General features: G+C 41.1%; 1 protein-coding gene and 1 long non-coding RNA gene across 2 annotated transcripts; one reads left to right on the top strand and one right to left on the bottom strand.

Moving 5' to 3' along the window:
* Nucleotides 1–201: 201 nt before the first annotated feature.
* On the bottom strand, nt 202–6,296 carry LOC115128834 (uncharacterized). Its single transcript, XR_003863551.1, has 5 exons — nt 5,935–6,296; nt 5,656–5,691; nt 5,104–5,222; nt 678–797; nt 202–493 (listed from the first exon to the last, which is right to left on the bottom strand). It is a non-coding gene; the product is annotated as an uncharacterized LOC115128834 (long non-coding RNA).
* Nucleotides 6,297–6,449: 153 nt separating this feature from the next.
* Nucleotides 6,450–19,466, top strand: LOC115117679 (thioredoxin-like protein 1). Its single transcript, XM_029646170.2, has 8 exons — nt 6,450–6,673; nt 7,658–7,754; nt 8,010–8,183; nt 14,128–14,250; nt 14,828–14,897; nt 15,252–15,424; nt 16,348–16,452; nt 18,832–19,466. The coding sequence occupies exons 1-8, from the start codon at nt 6,576–6,578 to the stop codon at nt 18,859–18,861; spliced, it is 870 nt and encodes a 289-aa protein (XP_029502030.1). The 5' UTR covers nt 6,450–6,575; the 3' UTR covers nt 18,862–19,466.
* The last annotated feature ends 221 nt before the right edge of the window (nt 19,467–19,687 follow it).

Here is a 19,687-nt window from a genome sequence, read left to right as displayed (position 1 = left end):
TGAATGGTGACTGGTTGCAGTAAATTTAACGTGGATTCGTTCCACTATGAAATGACGAAAGTACAATTATGTTGTGGTTTGTGGATGGAGAGATGTGGCTAGATATGATTCATGCTTATTTCATACTTAATTCAACCCATTGCATCATGTAAAGAGCTCGCAAGTTAAGCATTTCACTGTACTGTTTAACACATACTGTTTAACACCCTGTGCATGTGACAATTACAAAAGATAAACGTTGCTTCCATTTTTAATCAATACAACATTAAATAACAATTGAAATATTATATAACCAATCTTCCAATGGAAAATGCCTCCGTGGCTGTGAATAATAAATTAATCTCATAATTCATCCGAACTCGATGAATACAACAACACTGGATCGCGTTGAGAAGTTCACATTTTAAGTATGGGTCTCGTTCATTTCCAAGTCTTCAGTCGTGTGATCAGTGGGCTGTGGCTCAACTTTACCCCTGTGCAGTTTCTCATACAACTGTATCACAAAAAGAAGAGTAGAGAAGATGCATCAGATCAAGTATGTATTTCATATCAGAGTTTTTTTGTAAAACCACCAGAAATAAACTCAGAATTTCAGTCAAATACGTGTTCCCCTTATCGAGCCAACTGTTATCGTGAATAAAACATCAAAACTGCATACATTAAGAATAAGCACTTACAGTGACCCAAATGGGTAAATGTAGTATTCCATACACTACAACAAGGCAAAATAAGAATGTTTCGATGTAGATGGTGTTTTCAAAGAGCGTGGAATATGTCAGGGGCATTTCATCTTTGTGCTGAAATGTTGAAAAAAGTAAAACCAACGTTTTAATGCATTAGCAAGTGCTTACATAGTTTTCATAAAGGGTATCAGTTCAAAAGGCAGTCACACATCTGAGCCATCTTTTTTTTGCAGGTGCATGGAAACAGTTGAAAAAGATTAGAAAAAACCCTGCATACTGCTCTGTCCTAGTATCACTGCTCTGTCCTAGTATCACTGTTCTGCCCTAGTATCACTGTTCTGCCCTAGTATCACTGTTCTGTCCTAGTATCACTGCTCTGTCCTAGTATCACTGCTCTGTCCTAGTATCACTGTTCTGCCCTAGTATCACTGTTCTGCCCTAGTATCACTGTTCTGTCCTAGTATCACTGCTCTGTCCTAGTATCACTGCTCTGGTTAGTATCACTGTTCTGTCCTAGTATCACTGCTCTGCCCTAGTATCACTGCTCTGTCCTAGTATCACTGCTCTGTCCTAGTATCACTGTTCTGTCTAGTATCACTGCTCTGTCTAGTATCACTGCTCTGGTTAGTATCACTGTTCTGTCCTAGTATCACTGCTCTGGTTAGTATCACTGCTCTGTCCTAGTATCACTGCTAGTATCACTGCTCTGCCCTAGTATCACTGCTCTGTCCTAGTATCACTGCTCTGTCCTAGTATCACTGCTCTGGTTAGTATCACTGCTCTGTCCTAGTATCACTGTTCTGGTTAGTATCACTGCTATGTCCTAGTATCACTGCTCTGTCTAGTATCACTGCTCTGTCCTAGTATCACTGCTCTGGTTAGTATCACTGTTCTGTCCTAGTATCACTGCTCTGCCCTAGTATCACTGCTCTGTCCTAGTATCACTGCTCTGTCCTAGTATCACTGTTCTGTCTAGTATCACTGTTCTGTCTAGTATCACTGCTCTGGTTAGTATCACTGTTCTGTCCTAGTATCACTGCTCTGGTTAGTATCACTGCTCTGGTTAGTATCACTGTTCTGTCCTGGTATCACTGCTCTGTCCTAGTATCACTGCTCTGTCCTAGTATCACTGCTCTGTCTAGTATCACTGTTCTGTCCTAGTATCACTGTTCTGTCCTAGTATCACTGCTCTGGTTAGTATCACTGCTCTGTCCTAGTATCACTGCTCTGGTTAGTATCACTGCTCTGTCCTAGTATCACTGCTCTGCCCTAGTATCACTGTTCTGTCCTAGTATCACTGCTCTGGTTAGTATCACTGCTCTGTCCTAGTATCACTGCTCTGCCCTAGTATCACTGCTCTGTCCTAGTATCACTGCTCTGGTTAGTATCACTGCTCTGTCCTAGTATCACTGCTCTGTCCTAGTATCACTGTTCTGTCCTAGTATCACTGCTCTGGTTAGTATCACTGCTCTGTCCTAGTATCACTGCTCTGTCCTAGTATCACTGCTCTGTCCTAGTATCACTGCTAGTATCACTGCTAGTATCACTGCTCTGCCCTAGTATCACTGCTATGTCCTAGTATCACTGCTCTGTCCTAGTATCACTGCTCTGTCCTAGTATCACTGCTCTGGTTAGTATCACTGCTCTGTCTAGTATCACTGCTCTGTCTAGTATCACTGTTCTGGTTAGTATCACTGCTCTGTCCTAGTATCACTGCTCTGGTTAGTATCACTGCTCTGTCTAGTATCACTGCTCTGTCCTAGTATCACTGCTCTGGTTAGTATCACTGCTCTGTCCTAGTATCACTGCTCTGTCTAGTATCACTGCTCTGTCCTAGTATCACTGCTAGTATCACTGCTCTGGCTAGTATCACTGCTAGTATCACTGCTAGTACCACTGCTAGTATCGCTGCTCTGGCTAGTATCACTGCTAGTACCACTGCTAGTATCGCTGCTCTGGCTAGGATCATTGCTCTGGCTAGTATCACTGCTCTGGCTAGTATCACTGCTCTGGCTAGTATCACTGCTCTGGTTAGTATCGCTGCTCTGGCTAGTATCACTGCTCTGGCTAGTATCACTGCTCTGGTTAGTATCACTGCTCTGGTTAGTATCACTGCTAGTATCGCTGCTCTGGCTAGTATCACTGCTCTGGCTAGTATCACTGCTCTGGTTAGTATCACTGCTCTGGTTAGTACCACTGCTCTGGTTAGTACCACTGCTCTGGTTAGTACCACTGCTCTGGTTAGTATCACTGCTAGTATCGCTGCTCTGGCTAGTATCACTGCTCTGGTTAGTATCACTGCTCTGGTTAGTACCACTGCTCTGGTTAGTACCACTGCTCTGGCTAGTACCACTGCTCTGGTTAGTATCACTGCTAGTATCACTGCTCTAGTTATTATTGCTGCTCTGGCTTGTATCACTGCTAGTATCACTGCTCTGGCTAGTATCACTGCTAGTATCACTGCTCTAGTTATTATCGCTGCTCTGGCTAGTATCACTGCTAGTATCACTGCTCTGGTTAGTATCACTGCTCTGGTTAGTACCACTGCTCTGGTTAATATCACTGCTAGTATCACTGCTCTGGTTTGTACCACTGCTCTGGTTAGTATCACTGCTCTGGTTAGTATCACTGCTCTGGTTAGTATCACTGCTCTGGTTAGTACCACTGCTCTGGCTAGTATCACTGCTCTGGTTAGTACCACTGCTCTGGTTAGTACCACTGGTTAGTACCACTGTTCTGGTTAGTACCACTGCTCTGGTTAGTACCACTGGTTAGTACCACTGCTCTGGTTAGTACCACTGCTCTGGCTAGTATCACTGCTCTGGTTAGTATCACTGCTCTGGTTAGTACCACTGCTCTGGTTAGTACAACTGCTCTGGTTAGTACAACTGCTCTGGTTAGTACAACTGCTCTGGTTAGTACCACTGCCCTTTATTATGTATCGACCTCAAGGCCTTAGTCAGAGCTTTTGTGAGCTTTGAAAAAATTATTAGCACCGTTATGCATACATAGCTCCACCCACATTCGTTCAATGTATCGAATGGGGGTTGGAGTCGAGGGAAAATAAGTAAGTGTTACCAAATATAACAATGTTCATTTCATAATTATTCAAATAAAGTGTGTACATAAAACGTATTAAATACGTCTGTAAAACCACAATGAGGACATCGACCCATCAAGCAAGTTTTTATAAATCATTGGGAACAGCGCAAGAAAAAAACGTCAAAGTAATCTGAAATGGTGGCATTAATTCATGTTGACATTTACAACATAACATACATAGGCGTTTCAGCATTAAGACCTTTAGGAAATAATGTCTGGAGGGTGAAAATCCCAAAACATTCCCTTTAACTCAGAGTGTTATTAATACCACCTCCCCCTGTCTGATATCGTAACTTTCTTTATGCCACAAAATCTAAAGGTAGAAATGTAATTTAATTTGGAATCGTTTCCTGTACGTGGGAGAAATATTCACACTTCATCATATTGTTGCACTGTGCGCGACCTCTGCATTTATAGCTACCATTCGGAAGAGGGCATGAAAGAGCCTGGCTCGTTTTCTTATGTGGCTGGCAGTTGGCATGGACCAATTTATTGCGTAAATTGCGACCACTTATACGTACAATAAAATGTGGATTCTTAAATTCAGCTGGCATAGCTGGGTCCGATGATAAAACATACCAGGGTTTCTTGACAGCATCTCCCACTTTACGCGAGTTCAAAGTGTATGGGGTCGTGAACAAAATCAAATCAACAATACAGCGTGTTCTTTAGCTTTAGTGGGTATTTTTTTGTATCAGTTCATCTCGTGTTTTCCCTAATGCCAAATGAAGAGCTTCATTCACACATTGTGGAGAGTAGCCTCTTCTTAGAAACCTATTGCTCATCTCCGCTTCTTTGTCTAGATACTCCTCTGTGGAGTGGCATATACCGCTCAGTCTGAAAAACGGACTTCTTGGAAGTCCTCTTTTTAATGGCTCAGGATGGAAGCTGTCCCCCTGGAATAGAGTATTTCTGTTCGTTTCTATACACGTTATACAGACGTGTTTAATAATTTTTTGTTCACACTTTATAAGAATATTTATGAAATGCACATGGTTATATTTCTTTACAAGTAATAAAGAGCAGTGATAGTAGCAAGAGCAGTGTGCAGGTTTCTTTTTTTTCTTCTTCTCATAAATGTATCAGTAAAATCTAGTGAACCTGGCTAAGTACGCCGCTAATCAGAGTGAGGAAAGACTACAAATGAAGTGTGTATTGGGCCTAATTTGAAAAAGGGGGGAAAAACTAAGTGTTTTCTAAGTGATGAAGCATTTTAAAATGGTGATGCCCCATACTCAATGACAATATATGAAATCCCCACCAGAATCATGTTTTATATAGCTTAATTCATAACAAAGATGCCCTACAAATAACTTACATCACTGGCTTGCTTTCCTTTTACATTAGTTGCAGGATCCTTTTTAAGGAAACAAGGGAATTTCAAAAACTCCTGTCTTTCTCCTTGCCACCTCTTCTTCAATTCTTGGACCCTTGAGTCTGTGAAACCAAAACCATGATGGATATTTGGTATGACACTGAACAACTTTTGAACAATGCAGGATGGTGACTGAAGGCATGCTCTTTAAAATTCTCCCTGTTGTTCATTGGTCATTCATTTCAATGTATGTGAAATATATACCCCGAACATGAGACACTATTTAACCCTATCATGACCTCGAGAAGTCTCAAGGTCAGACCAAATTAGTAAGGGCCTTTGATGGTCAAAATACATAGCTATCAGTGGAGGCTGGTGGGAGGTGCTATAGGAGGACAGGCTCATTAATGGTTGGAATGGAATGGTATCAAATAGATCAAACATATGGAAACCAATTGCTTGACTCCGTTCCATTGATTCATTCCAGCTATTCCTATTGTTCCTCCCACCAGCCTCCACTAATAGCTAACTAGCCAGAGTCAAAAGTCAACTTACCACCTGAGTCTTTGGAGTCGGTTGTTTTCAGAGGATCTGTTAGAATAGAATTAGAATGCTTTGATATGGAAAGCTAATGTTAGCTTTGTCTTTGCAAAGACCCAAACATAGAAACAAAGATTCACCTCAACTAACACTATTTCACACGTCAAATAAACTTGTTGACCAATCAGGAACCGAATATGACTGCGCTTCATCATTTTTTAAATGTAGTTAAAGACATCATTACAGTTTTTTTTTTTATGACAGAAAGTTAGCTAGTTGGCTATGTCTACTTACCCATTGCTCTGAAATTCACGAAAACATTTGTTAAAAATACAAGTGAAATTAGTATTTTAGACACCTTCATCTTGGACAGTTATCAAAAGCCACTGTAGAGATGTGTTGTTGCAGCTTAGCTTTTAAGCTAACTAGGTTAACTGGCTATGCTATGCGAAGAAATACAGTTGCTCAGCTGGCTGTGTTGCCTGAGAGACTAGGAAATAACAAAAAATATCAAAAAAATAACAAAAATAATATCAAATAAATAACAAAAATTAAAATGAAAAATCCATTAATCCGTTCATTTTTGAATGACAAGTCTCGTGTGGGACATTCTATCTGAATGTTTTCTCTAAATGTTGTGTCGATATTCAATGTGTTTCTGGGTCAGATGGAATGTAAAATATGTCATCGTTAAACTACCCTTTAAGGTTTTTAAACCAGACCTTGGATCAGTACTTATTTGAGCTGTGGAGTCAAGTTGACCACACCCTGCTTGGTTTTCATTGGTTACTGGCCAACTTTCGTCAAGGAACTCAGGAAAGTGTTTTGATTCGAGAGAGGAGTTGAGTTTTGGACAGTGTCTATACAGTGTGACACTGTTTTCTATATAATCGGACGTAAATAAAATACTACATTTACAGTTGTATTCTGTAAAAATGGTCGGGGTAAAAGTAATCGGGAATGATTCAGAATTTCAACCTGAGTTAACAGCCGCCGGTTCGAGACTTGCGGTAGTGAAGTTCACAATGGCAGGGTAAGGTTCAAAATATATTCCCAGGCCTTGGCTAGCATGCTAGACCGGATCTAAACTGAAGTGGGTGATCCAATTTCATTGGCAAATGTATAATTACCTAGTAGGTCAACTGGTTTCGGGTTTGGGTTTTCGTAGTGTATCGGGAATACTTTCAAATAATCTACTCAAAAGCGTGAGAAAATAACTCAGGACAACACCACGCTGTTAGCTACGCCAACGTTGGCTAACTAGCTAACGGTGGTTAGCTTTAGCCAGCTATGACTTAGCAATATCAGACAGGCTAAGATAGCATGTTAAGCTAACTCCACAGAGTAGCTGCGGTACTTGGCAACCCAGTAGTCTGACAATTACTTTGCAATAGAGTGAAATGTTTTCTGTATAATTTGTGGTACAACAATGCCAGTTATCTGTTGGTTTTGATTGGCATCTACAATGAATTTCCCAGTGAAAGGGGGGGACACATCTTTTAACTAGCGGGGTGTATTCATTCCGCCAAAACAGTTGCAAACTGAAACGATAGTTTATATTGGACAAATTCAGGGGTGTATTCATTCACGCACATTCTGTGAAAAAAAATCCTCTGTTCCAAAACGTGCAACAGACACCGTTTACTCCAAACGGAAAACGCAAAAAACAAGAGTTCCTATTGGACAAAATCATGTAGGCCCCTCCACGTATTGTTCTGTTTGTTTCCGGTAAACAGAACAAAACGTAATGAATACACCCCAGGTAGGCACGTTTAGTTTGTTTCCGTTTAAGAAACGTTTTGCAACAAAAAAAAGCCTGAAGGAATACACCCCGGGGTGAAGAACACGTACCTAACTACTATTTTAGCTTTAGTTAATCCACGTGTATGGCTTACAACTTTTTAGTTCTAGTTTTGTTCATAAACAGCCCGTTTTGATGATCGCTAACGTCAAAAATAACAACAACAACAGTAGTCGCGACAATACCAGCTTCCTAATAAACTCCTTCTCCCCCCAGGTGTCGACCCTGTGTCAGAATATCCCCCGCTTTCAACATGTTGAGTAACAAGTACCCACACGTGGTTTTCCTTGAAGTCGATGTACACGTCTGTCAGGTGAGGTTCTTTTTGCATAAAGAGTTTTAATAATACATCCTACTGTATCATAATCAAAACACCAGGTACTCCATTATGTTGTTGTTGTTGTTGTTGTTGTTGTTATAGGAGACGCTGTACAAAAAAAAATTATAGCCTCAAACATGTCAACCTCCTCATGTCATTCATTGAGCAATACAGATGAAGACATCTAGTGTGTGTGGGGTTAGGCATGTGACTTCAATATCAATCTCCCCTTTTTTTTCTCTCTCTCAGGCAACGGCTGCCGCCAACAACATCTCTGCCACGCCAACGTTTTTGTTTTTCCGTAACAAAGTGCGCGTCGACCTGTATCAGGGTGCAGATGCCTCAGGACTAGAGGAGAAGATCAAGCAGCATGTAGAAAACGACCCTGGAAGCAACGAGGACTCGGACATTCCCAAGGGATATGTGAGTATATGATGAATTGGTATCACTCAGACATTTTTTGTCTATTTTAAACTTCTGTGAATGACTGAAGCAAGGGGTCAAAGTCTGCTAAATGACTTAAATGTAAATGTAAATGAGTCACTGCAACACATTTCCGTCTTATGCATTCTGGAGAGATTTGTTTTTGAGTTCAGAGTAGCAATTCACATCTCCAGGTTGTCTTGACTGGTTTGGAGATGGCATAGCCTTATACATATATTTCCAAATTAATAAATATATTAAAATCAAATCAAACTTTATTAGTCACATGCGCCGAATACAACAAGTGTAGAACCTTACTGTGAAATGCTTTACTTATACAAGCCCTTAACAGTGTAGTTCAAGAAGAGTTACGAAAATATATACCAAATAAACTAAAGTAAAAAAAAATTATGGCAAAGTATATTGAACAAAAATATAAATGCAACATGCAACAATTTCACGGAGTTCCAGTTCATATAAGGAACTCTGGGAGGGCATAGACCCACCCACTTGGGAGCCAGGCCCGCCCTCTGGGTAGCCTGGACCAGCCAATCAGAATGAGTTTTTCCCCAGAAAAGGGCTTTATTACAGACATAAATACTCCTCAGTTTCATCAGCTGTCCAGGTGGCTGGTCTCAGACGATCAGGTGAAGAAGCTGGATGTGGAGGTCCCGGGCCGGCATGGTTACACATGGTCTGCGGTTGTGAGACTGGTTGGACGTACTGTTCTCTAAAACAACGTTGGAGGTTTAACGTAGAGAAATTAACATTCAGTTATCTGGCAACAGCTCATTCATATAGTCAGCATGCCAATTGCACTCTCCCTCAACTTGAGACATCTGTGGCATTGTGTGACAAAACTGCACATTTAGTGGCCTTCTTCCCAGCACAAGGTGCACCTGTGTAATAATCATGCTGTTTTAATCAGCTTCTTGATATCCCACACCTATCAGGTGGATGGATTACTTGCAAGTGTTGCTATTTTTGTAATGTTATTAAAACAAAATCAGACAACCTCGTAGTAGAATAGTTCATTTATTTACCTAGTTGGCTTGTTGTTGTGTTCAATGCAAGGTAAATTATATACTCTTAAATATTCCTCTCCACGCACATTCAAGTTGTGAGACCCATAGCGTGGGAGACATGTGTTCTCACCAGCAGTCAATGTACAACAATTGTTAATGCAATTACGGGAAAAACTTTTTTGAAATCAGTTTTGGTTTGTTAAAAAAATATATATTTCTACAACGTTTATTTCTCTACTCCTTCAATTCTGGGATCATCTTACAAACACAATGACAACCAGAGTTTCAAGAATGGCTTAGAGGCAACATTGCTGGCCATTTGTGCACTACTAAAGGCTCTTTTTGTTTTTGTGAACGTCAGGAACCCGAATCACGTCTTTGAAAGAGCCGTTTCATTTGGCTCCCTGACCCGCATTCTGTTACTACTGCTTTATGTGCTCCAGACAGAGATGATCTGTAGATATATTACAAAAAACATTCTCTGAAGATGGTAATTCCTGTGAAGGAACAATATAGTATTTCTTTCTGTGCGTTTTAAAATTGAAAAAAAAAAATTGCAGGCCAACTAATCATTTGGTTAGATAAAAATGTGTTTGAACTTGTGTTTCGTGATCTGACGTCTTAGGTTAACGTTTTAGGCTTTAAATATGTTTTAGGCTTTAAAGCTGAAATATGTGTACCCTTTTATTGGGGGCCGACCAAATTCACATAGAAATGTGTGTTTTATAGATCTGTCATTCTCATTGAAAGCAAGTCTAAGAAGCTCGTCGGTTGCGTTCTGTGAGCTTCTGTGGCCTACTACTTCGTGGCTGAGCTGTTGCTCCTATTTTTTAAATTTAATTTTTAAATTTATTTCACCTTTATTTAACCAGGTAGGCCAGTTGAGAACAAGTTCTCATTTACAACTGCGACCTCTGGTCAAGATAAAGCAAAGCAGTTCGACACAAAAAACAACACAGAGTTACACGTAGGATAAACAAATGTACAGTCAATAACACTTACAGTTGACTGGGGGGGGGGCAGCTCTAGCAGGGCAGAAATTTGACGAACTGGCTTTAGAACGGGAAGCATAGAAATAGTGCATATAGAACAGATCTACCGCTTCTTAGACTTGCTTTCAATGAGAGTGACAGATCTATAACTCACGTTTCTATGTGAATTTGGTCAGGATCCCACAACAAAACGACACATATGGCAGCTTTAATAACAGCCAGGATGCTGTGTCCAATAGGGTGAATGCAGATGGACAAACCCCAATGCTTCAGCCTATGAACATTTTATGGCCACTATGCTTCATCAGTTGGGCTACAGGTAATAATGCTAATTGCTAATAGCACATCTAATCATATAAGACCATAGGCTATGTGATCCAATATTTTAAGAAAATTATTGTAACATTATTTTTATTTTTTTAATCCAGTATGTTTTTGGGCTCATTTACTGGAGGTGGAAAATATATTTTCTATACTTTTTTAGAGTAGAATGTGCTTTTTAAAAAGTCACCAGAACTGAGCTTTTCAGTCCAAAGAAATTTTCCCATCGAGGACCAGGGGCAGATTTTTTACCTTGTCAGCTTGGGGATTTCATCCAGCAACCTTTCGGTTACTAGTCCAACGCTCCTACCCGCCAGGTTACACAGGTGAAAGCTATGATCCCTTATTGATGTCACCTGTTAAATCCACTTCAAGCAATGTAGATTTATTTATTTTTACCTTTTATTTAACTAGGCAAGTCAGTTAAGAACAAATTATATTTTCAATGGCGGCCTTCGGTTACTATTCCAACGCTCTAACCACTAGGCTACACTGCCGCCTCCCCAGATGAAGGGGAATTGGTCCAGTGCTGCAAGGAAAGACCTAGTTAAGCTGCAGCTGGTCCAGAACAGAGGCACGTTTTACTCTTAATTGTAATCAGAGGGCTGATATAAATACTATGCATGCCAGTCTCTCTTGGCTAAGAGTTGATGAGAGACTGACTGCATCACTTCTTCTTTTTATAAGAAACATTAGTGTTGAAAATCCCAAAATGTTTGCATAGTCAACTTACACACACAGCTCTGACACACACACTTATCCCACCGGACAAGCCACCAGGGGTCTTTTCACAGTCCCCAAATCCAGAAAAATTCAAGAAAACGTACAGTATTATATAGAGCCCTTATTGTATGTAACTTCCTTCCATCTCATATTGCTCAAATAAACAGCAAACTTGGTTTCAAAAAACAGATAAAAGAACACTTCTCCCCCATGTGACCTAGATAGTTTGTGTGTAAACATTGATATGTAGGCTACGTGTGCCTTTAAAAGTCGTTCTGTCCTTGATCTGTTCTTGTCTATTGATGGTCTGTATAATGTCATTCTGTATTATGTTTCATGTTTTGTGTGGAACCCAGGAAGACTAACTGCTGCTACTGCAACAACTAATGGGGATCCTAATAAAATACCAACAGCCAATGGGGATCCTAATAAAATACCAACAGCCAATGGGGATCCTAATAAAATACCAACAGCCAATGGGGATCCTAATAAAATACCAACAGCCAATGGGGATCCTAATAAAATACCAACAGCCAATGGGGATCCTAATAAAATACCAACAGCCAATGGGGATCCTAATAAAATACCAACAGCCAATGGGGATCCTAATAAAATACCAACAGCCAATGGGGATCCTAATAAAATACCAACAGCCAATGGGGATCCTAATAAAATACCAACAGCCAATGGGGATCCTAATAAAATACCAACAGCCAATGGGGATCCTAATAAAATACCAACAGCCAATGGGGATCCTAATAAAATACCAAATTGAGACATGGATTGTGTATGTGTGCCATTCAGAGGGTGAATGGACAAGATAAAATATTTAAGTGCCCTTTAAACCGGTTATGGTAGTAGGCTCCCAGGAGCACCGGTTTGTGTCAAGAACTGCAACGCTGCTGGGTTTTCTCACACTCAACAGTTTCCTGTGTGTATCAAGAATGGTCCACCACCCAAAGGACATCCAGCCAACTCGACACAACTGTGGGAAGCATTGGAGTCAAAATGGGCCAGACTTAAGGCTGTTCTGAGGGCAAAGGGAGGGGAAGGGGGGGTTGAACTCAATATCAGGAAGGTGTTCCTAATGCTTAGTATACTCAGTGTATAAGGGGGGCAATTCCACGGTAAAATAATGATGCCGAGACTCCAAATGTTCATATAATAAGTTACAATTTATTCACTTAGCAGACGCTCTTATCGATAGCGACTCACAGTAGAAATGAGGTTTCAGTGTCTGAACATCGACAGACTATTTCACCCAGTCGGCTTGGTGATTAGTTTTGGCATCAGTCTGTTTCCAGTGGAATTGTCCCATAACAGAGCGGGTTCCTTTCCCCGTTCTTCCCGAGACGGGACGCCAAACGCAGAAGCTTCTGGACCGTACCACCGCGCACTGCAGAAGTTCCGTGAATACGACTGACCAAGCCAAGCCAATTCTGGGTCCAGTATGGCAGTACTTTGGGACAGGCCTCGGGACAGGCCTCGGGACAGGCCTCGGGACAGGCCTCTGGACAGGCCTCGGGACAGGCCTCGGGACAGGCCTCTGACTAGCTCTGACTTTGCTGATAGTTACTTTATTGAGGAAACATGTCGTTTCTATTAGGGCTGGGATTATACCAGTATCGCTGTACAAAACAGATTTCACTTCTTTAGGAGAATACCGTGTTGGAAACAAACGTCACTATGTTGTCAGAGAGAGTCATATATATTTATTTATTTAACCAAGCTATAGCACAATATTTTACATACGGCAGGTTTTTTAAAGGACTAAAGAGTTTGGTCTGTTTTGTGTTTTAAATTTTTTGCCAGTAAAAAAAAAAGACATTGAAATTCTGGTATCGTCCCGACTCTAATCACTCTGATTTAGCTAGGTGGGACAACCACATGTCTATCTTTTTTAAGATGAATTCTCTTTAAAAAACCGTCAGTCGCTCTGGATAAGAACATCTGCTAAAGGACTCAAATCTAAACATTTCAGAAGAGACAGAAGCAGAGCTAACTGTCCACTACAAAAAGATACTCCGTTTCTCTAAAGCAAAGTCAACATTTCAGAAGAGACAGAAGCAGAGCTTTCTCTACAAAAGAAGCAAAGCAAAGTCAACATTTCAGAAGAGACAGAAGCAGAGCTAACTGTCCACTACAAAAGATACTCCGTTTCTCTAAAGCAAAGTCAACATTTCAGAAGAGACAAAAAGAACTCCGTTTCTCAGAGCATTTAACAGAAGCGTAACCACTACAAAAAGATACTCCGTTTCTCTAAAGCAAAGTCAACATTTCAGAAGAGACAGAAGCAGAGCTAACTGTCCACTACAAAAAGATACTCCGTTTCTCTAAAGCAAAGTCAACATTTCAGAAGAGACAGAAGCAGAGCTAACCGTCCACTACAAAAAGATACTCCGTTTCTCTAAAGCAAAGTCAACATTTCAGGCGGTGCTGCTGTGAAGCTGCTCTTGTGTTTGTAATGTGGCCTTAACATGGCCTTGTAATCTGGACTTAACACAGGCTTGTAAATGTGGACTTAACACGGCCTTGTAATGTGGACTTAACACGGCCTTGTAATGTGGACTTAACATGGCCTTGTAATGTGGACTTAACATGGCCTTGTAATGTGGACTTAACACGGCCTTGTAATGTGGACTTAACACGGCCTTGTAATGTGGACTTAACATGGCCTTGTAATGTGGACTTAACATGGCCTTGTAATGTGGACTTAACATGGCCTTGTAATGTGGCCTTGTAATGGCCTTGTAATGTGGCCTTGTAATGTGGCCTTGTAATGTGGACTTAACATGGCCTTGTAATGTGGACTTAACACGGCCTTGTAATGTGGACTTAACACAGGCTTGCCTTGTCTGAATAATTTTGATTCTGTGTGTTCAGATGGACCTGATGCCGTTTGTGAACAAAGCTGGCTGCGAGTGCCTAAACGAGAGCGACGAGAGCGGCTTTGACAACTGCTTAGTCAAGGACACCACCTACCTGGAGTCCGACTGCGATGAGCAGGTGAGTCTGAGGATAGATGGCCGTCAGCGTCTCCTTCGTTAGTTCAGTGCCGTCTGAATGTGCTGAAATTGTTCACCTCAGTGTGGCTACTTTCTAGTAGACTTTACATGTGAGAACTGGCATCTGTTGTCCTTTTTCTATATTTACAAGGATACAAATATCACTCACCTGGTGAAAAACAATGTCTTGTCTGTTGGGTTACTTTTTCATATGTATGCTTCTCCTGGCTGGTGTTACCATCTGTTACCTCAGGCCAACCTGCAGGCTAAACAGTCTTCCTGACTGGGGTTACCTCAGACCAACCTGCAGGCTAAACAGTCTTCCTGACTGGGGTTACCTCAGGCCAACCTGCAGGCTAAACCGTCTTCCTGACTGGGGTTACCTCAGACCAACCTGCAGGCTAAACCGTCTTCCTGACTGGGGTTACCTCAGACCAACCTGCAGGCTAAACCGTCTTCCTGGCTGGTGTTACCATCTGTTACCTCAGGCCAACCTGCAGGCTAAACAGTCCTAGTAGATTTAGGTGTCAGTGTGTAGTTTACACTCCTCGGTTAACCCATATTTTCGCCCCCTTCAGCTCCTCGTTACGATGGCCTTTAACCAACCTGTCAAGCTGTACTCCATGAAGCTGCAGACCTCTGACTTCGGTGAGTCCTTACTCTCCCCGGGTGTTTCATAAATGTTTCTCCGTTTCCCTAGTTTATTTATTTTTTATTTAACCAGGTAGGCTAGTTGAGAACAAGTTCTCATTTGCAACTGCGACCTCTGGCCAAGATAAAGCATAGCAGTGTGACACAAACAACAACACAGAGTTACACATGGAGTTAAACACCCGTGCTAGTCTAATGTTATTCAGGAAAAGCCTTTGAAATATCATCCTTTGCCCATTGAGTAGATGTTGGCGTTTTATTGGACCGATCACAGTCATGTGTCGTGTTGAGTTTCCCCAACTTGGGTTGCCTTGTTGTCGTCTCATCCGTGCCGAACGTCCCTCCCAACAGCCCAGGCACCAAAGTGTGTGAAGATCTTCATTAACCTTCCTCGCTCCATGGACTTTGACGATGCTGAGCGGAGCGAGGCCACCCAGACCCTGGACCTGGCCGAGGAGGACTTCAAGGACGACGGGTTGATTCCGCTGAGATATGTCAAGTTCCAGAACGTTCAGAGCGTCACGGTAAGGAGCAACTGTTTTGGGAGGTGTTACTTTGTGATGTACTTTTTAAACGATGGGAAAAGGTCGATGCGCTGCTCGTTCACAAAGAGAACTGACTACTTCGATATCATTTATTGTTATGTTGTCTCCAGTGTAACTAATATATACACTGCTCAAAAAAAATAAAGGGAACACTAAAATAACACATCCTAGATCTTTTATTGTTTTGAGCAGTGTATATACCACTTTCTTGGACAGGGCTCACTTGAAAAAGAGATGTTCTCTTCTTAAATAACAGATGAATAAAAATGTTTTATTATATATTTATATATATATATTTATATATTTATATATATATATGAATATATATATATATATATATGAATATATATATATATATTCATATATATATATATATATATATATTCATATATTCATATTCATATATATATATATATTCATATTCATATATTATATATATTCATATTCATATATTCATATTCATATATTCATATATATTCATATTCATATATTCATATATATTCATATATTCATATATTCATATTCATATATTCATATATATATATTCATATTCATATATATATAGTTTATATAGCCTTATATAGCCCTTCAGGAAACTCCTTTTAACTCTGTTTTTGATGGAGGAGAGGGAGAAAGCCACATTTAACTATTGAGATGTTGCCCAGGTGTAATTAGTTATGTAAATATAGGACAATGCTGCCATCTAGTGGCAAAACGTGGTACTCTCCTGTTCAACTGCAGTTTATTACACTCTAGCTGTGATATAAAGAATCTCTCTTATTGCATGTAGTGAGTTTAAATACTTCTTGATACACCTGCGTGAATTGAAATCCTTTAGTTTCTACTGGTTGTGTCCCCCTTGTAATGATATAATCTGTGGTTCTTCCGTTTTGTTCTAACAGATGTTTGTGAAGAACAATCAAGGGGATGAAGAGACGACTAAAATCAATTACCTTACTTTTATTGGGACCCCTGTACAAGCAACAAACATGAATGACTTCAAACGGGTAAGATCTGGCATTTCTACCAACAGTATCAGAGTATTGTGTCTATAAGGTAGTAGTTTCTACCATCAGAGTATTGTGTCTATAAGGTAGTAGTTTCTACCATCAGAGTATCAGAGTATTGTGTCTATAAGGTAGTAGTTTCTACCATCAGAGTATTGTGTCTATAAGGTAGTAGTTTCTACCAACAGTATGTGTGTCTATAAGGTAGTAGTTTCTACCATCAGAGTATCAGATTGTGTATCAGTAGTTTCTACCAACAGTATTGTGTCTATAAGGTAGTAGTTTCTACCATCAGAGTATCAGAGTATTGTGTCTATAAGGTAGTAGTTTCTACCAATCAGTATTGTGTCAGTAGTTTCTACCAACAGTATTGTGTCTATAAGGTAGTAGTTTCTACCAACAGAGTATCAGAGTATTGTGTCTATAAGGTAGTAGTTTCTACCAACAGTATCAGAGTATTGTGTCTATAAGGTAGTAGTTTCTACCAACAGTATCAGAGTATTGTGTCTATAAGGTAGTAGTTTCTACCATCAGAGTATCAGAGTATTGTGTCTATAAGGTAGTAGTTTCTACCATCAGTATCAGAGTATTGTGTCTATAAGGTAGTAGTTTCTACCAACAGTATCAGAGTATTGTGTCTATAAGGTAGTAGTTTCTACCATCAGAGTATCAGAGTATTGTGTCTATAAGGTAGTAGTTTCTACCATCAACAGATTATCAGGTAGTAGTTTCTACCAACAGTTAGATGGAACCTGTAGTTTCTACCAACAGATTATCAGAGTATTCCACGTTAGATGGAACCTGTCTACTGCAGTATGTTCACAACGTCCTTGTCGAGATTGTATGAGATCTACAATGATATATATAAAATACAAATACTGTGACTATAACCACGTAGTTTTTCTGAGAGTAAAGTCATTCTGTAGAAATAAAAAATAAAATAAAAATCACGATGGCTGTGATGAAAACGGGTCGTTTCGGTACAATTTGATAAATGCTGACAGATCATTTGTTCATTCGACGTGGTGGATGTTTTTGTTTCTGTAAAAATGAATTATGCGAGAAATGGTGGTGAAATACCTTTTTTTAAATGTGAAAATATTAATATAATAACCATCATATCGAAGTAAACTTTGAGTCACGCCATGAAATGGCGTGTGATCCTCCCACTAGGACTCGGGGAAACCATGCAGTTTATTAGGCTACAGAATAAATCATTTAGAAACGTCACAGGGTGGTGAAAGTGCAGTGATCTTGATGCTCCTTTCCAATAAATATCGAGGGTCTAATTCTGGTGACATGACGATCGATGCTTGACTGCCGTTTTGACAAATAAAACCATTCTCTCTCTTATCCATAATGTCATCATGTAGACTAGCCTTCCTCCACTGTATCTGCCTGCTGTTGTCTAGAGCTCCCCTGTCAAGACCAGACTAGGCCTGTGACCAAACCAGAGTAGGCCTGTGACCAGACCAGAGTAGGCCTGTGACCAGACCAGAGTAGGCCTGTGACCAGACCAGAGTAGGCCTGTGACCAGACCAGAGTAGGCCTGTGACCAGACCAGAGTAGGCCTGTGACCAGACCAGAGTAGGCCTGTGACCAGACCAGAGTAGGCCTGTGACCAGACCAGAGTAGGCCTGTGACCAGACCAGAGTAGGCCTGTGACCAGACCAGAGTAGGCCCGTGACCAGACCAGAGTAGGCCCGCATCAAGACCAGAGTAGGCCCGCGTCAAGACCAGAGTAGGCCCGCGTCAAGACCAGAGTAGGCCCGCGTCAAGACCAGAGTAGGCCCGCGTCAAGACCAGAGTAGGCCCGCGTCAAGACCAGAGTAGGCCTGTGACCAGACCAGAGTAGGCCTGTGACAAGACCAGAGTAGGCCTGTGACAAGACCAGTGTAGGCCTGCGACAAGACCAGAGTAGGTCTGCGACAAAACCAGAGTAGGCCCGCGACAAGACCAGAGTAGGCCCGCGACCAGACCAGAGTAGGCCCGCGTCAAGACCAGAGTAGGCCCGCGACCAGACCAGAGTAGACCCGCGACCAGACCAGAGTAGGCCCGCGACCAGACCAGAGTAGGCCCGCGACCAGACCAGAGTAGGCCCGCGACCAGACCAGAGTAGGCGCATTTGCTATTTAACGTTACAGTTTTATTTGCTTATTCATTGTTATTCGGTACGTGTGAACTTCAGCGAGAAGTTCATTTTGTCGGCACTACCTCATCACACTGCTTTTATTCTGCAACACGTCTGTTTGTTGGAAACACACTTTTAAAAAATATATATTTATATGAAAATCTCTAGAACAATTAGATGGAAACGTAGTTTTAATTGTTTGCATTTTTCTTTTTTTCTCCACACGGTTTGTGTTTTCATTTGACTAGGTTGTGGGCAAGAAAGGAGAGAGTCACTGAGACGGAGAGGAGAGGAGAAGAATGGCCATATTGCTGTGGTGATCGCTGTCTGTCTGCCAAGGCTGCTGGATGGGTCCGGCTCAGAGTCAGCTCTACTGTAATACAGCACTGACCAACAACCATGTGTTCCAAATGGCAACATATTCCCTTTCATAGTGCACTGCTTTTGGACCCTTTTTATAGTACAATACTTGTTTTGGACCTGGTATCCCATCCTGAAGTTAGGGCTTTGATTCGGGATCCAAAGACATGTCTGAGATCTAAAGTAGTGCACTATATAGGGAATAGGGTGCCAGCCCTGGTCTAAAGTAGTGCACTATATAGGGAATAGGGTGCCAGCCCTGGTCTAAAGTAGTGCACTATATAGGGAATAGGGTGCCAGCCCTGGTCTAAAGTAGTGCACTATATAGGGAATAGGGTGCCAGCCCTGGTCTAAAGTAGTGCACTATATAGGGAATAGGGTGCCGTTTTGGATGTGAAGTCTATGAGCTGTAGTCCATGTCCGCCAGTGAAATCACCAAGATGAGGCATCTCAAACAATTCATTCAAGCATTTTTATTGTAATTCAGACAAACACTGTAAATAAAAACACAAACAAAAAGGCATATATTGGTATTTGATGTCTCTTGAATAAAAAAAATAAAAAAAAAGTAAGGTTGCTCCACACCACCTCCCAAAGACAAGGAAAAGAGATCTCCGACACCCAAGGAAAAGAGATCTCCGACACCCAGAGACAAGGAAAAGAGATCTCCGACACCCAAGGAAAAGAGTTCTCCGACACCCAAGGAAAAGAGATCTCCGACACCCAAGGAAAAGAGATCTCCGA

Source organism: Oncorhynchus nerka, linkage group LG4 (assembly GCF_034236695.1).
Source record: "Oncorhynchus nerka isolate Pitt River linkage group LG4, Oner_Uvic_2.0, whole genome shotgun sequence".
NCBI classification, from domain to species: domain Eukaryota; kingdom Metazoa; phylum Chordata; class Actinopteri; order Salmoniformes; family Salmonidae; genus Oncorhynchus; species Oncorhynchus nerka.
Note: the sequence above shows the minus strand (reverse complement) of the source record. Positions and strands in the feature narration are given on the sequence as shown.

Coding starts and splice junctions, on each gene's coding strand:
- LOC115117679 (XM_029646170.2), top strand. CDS start 6,576: ATGGTCGGGGTAAAAGTAATCGGGAATGATTCAGAATTTCAACCTGAG. Junction 6,674..7,657: donor GTGAAGTTCACAATGGCAGG/GTAAGGTTCAAA, acceptor TTCTCCCCCCAG/GTGTCGACCCTGTGTCAGAA. Junction 14,898..15,251: donor GCTGCAGACCTCTGACTTCG/GTGAGTCCTTAC, acceptor CCCTCCCAACAG/CCCAGGCACCAAAGTGTGTG.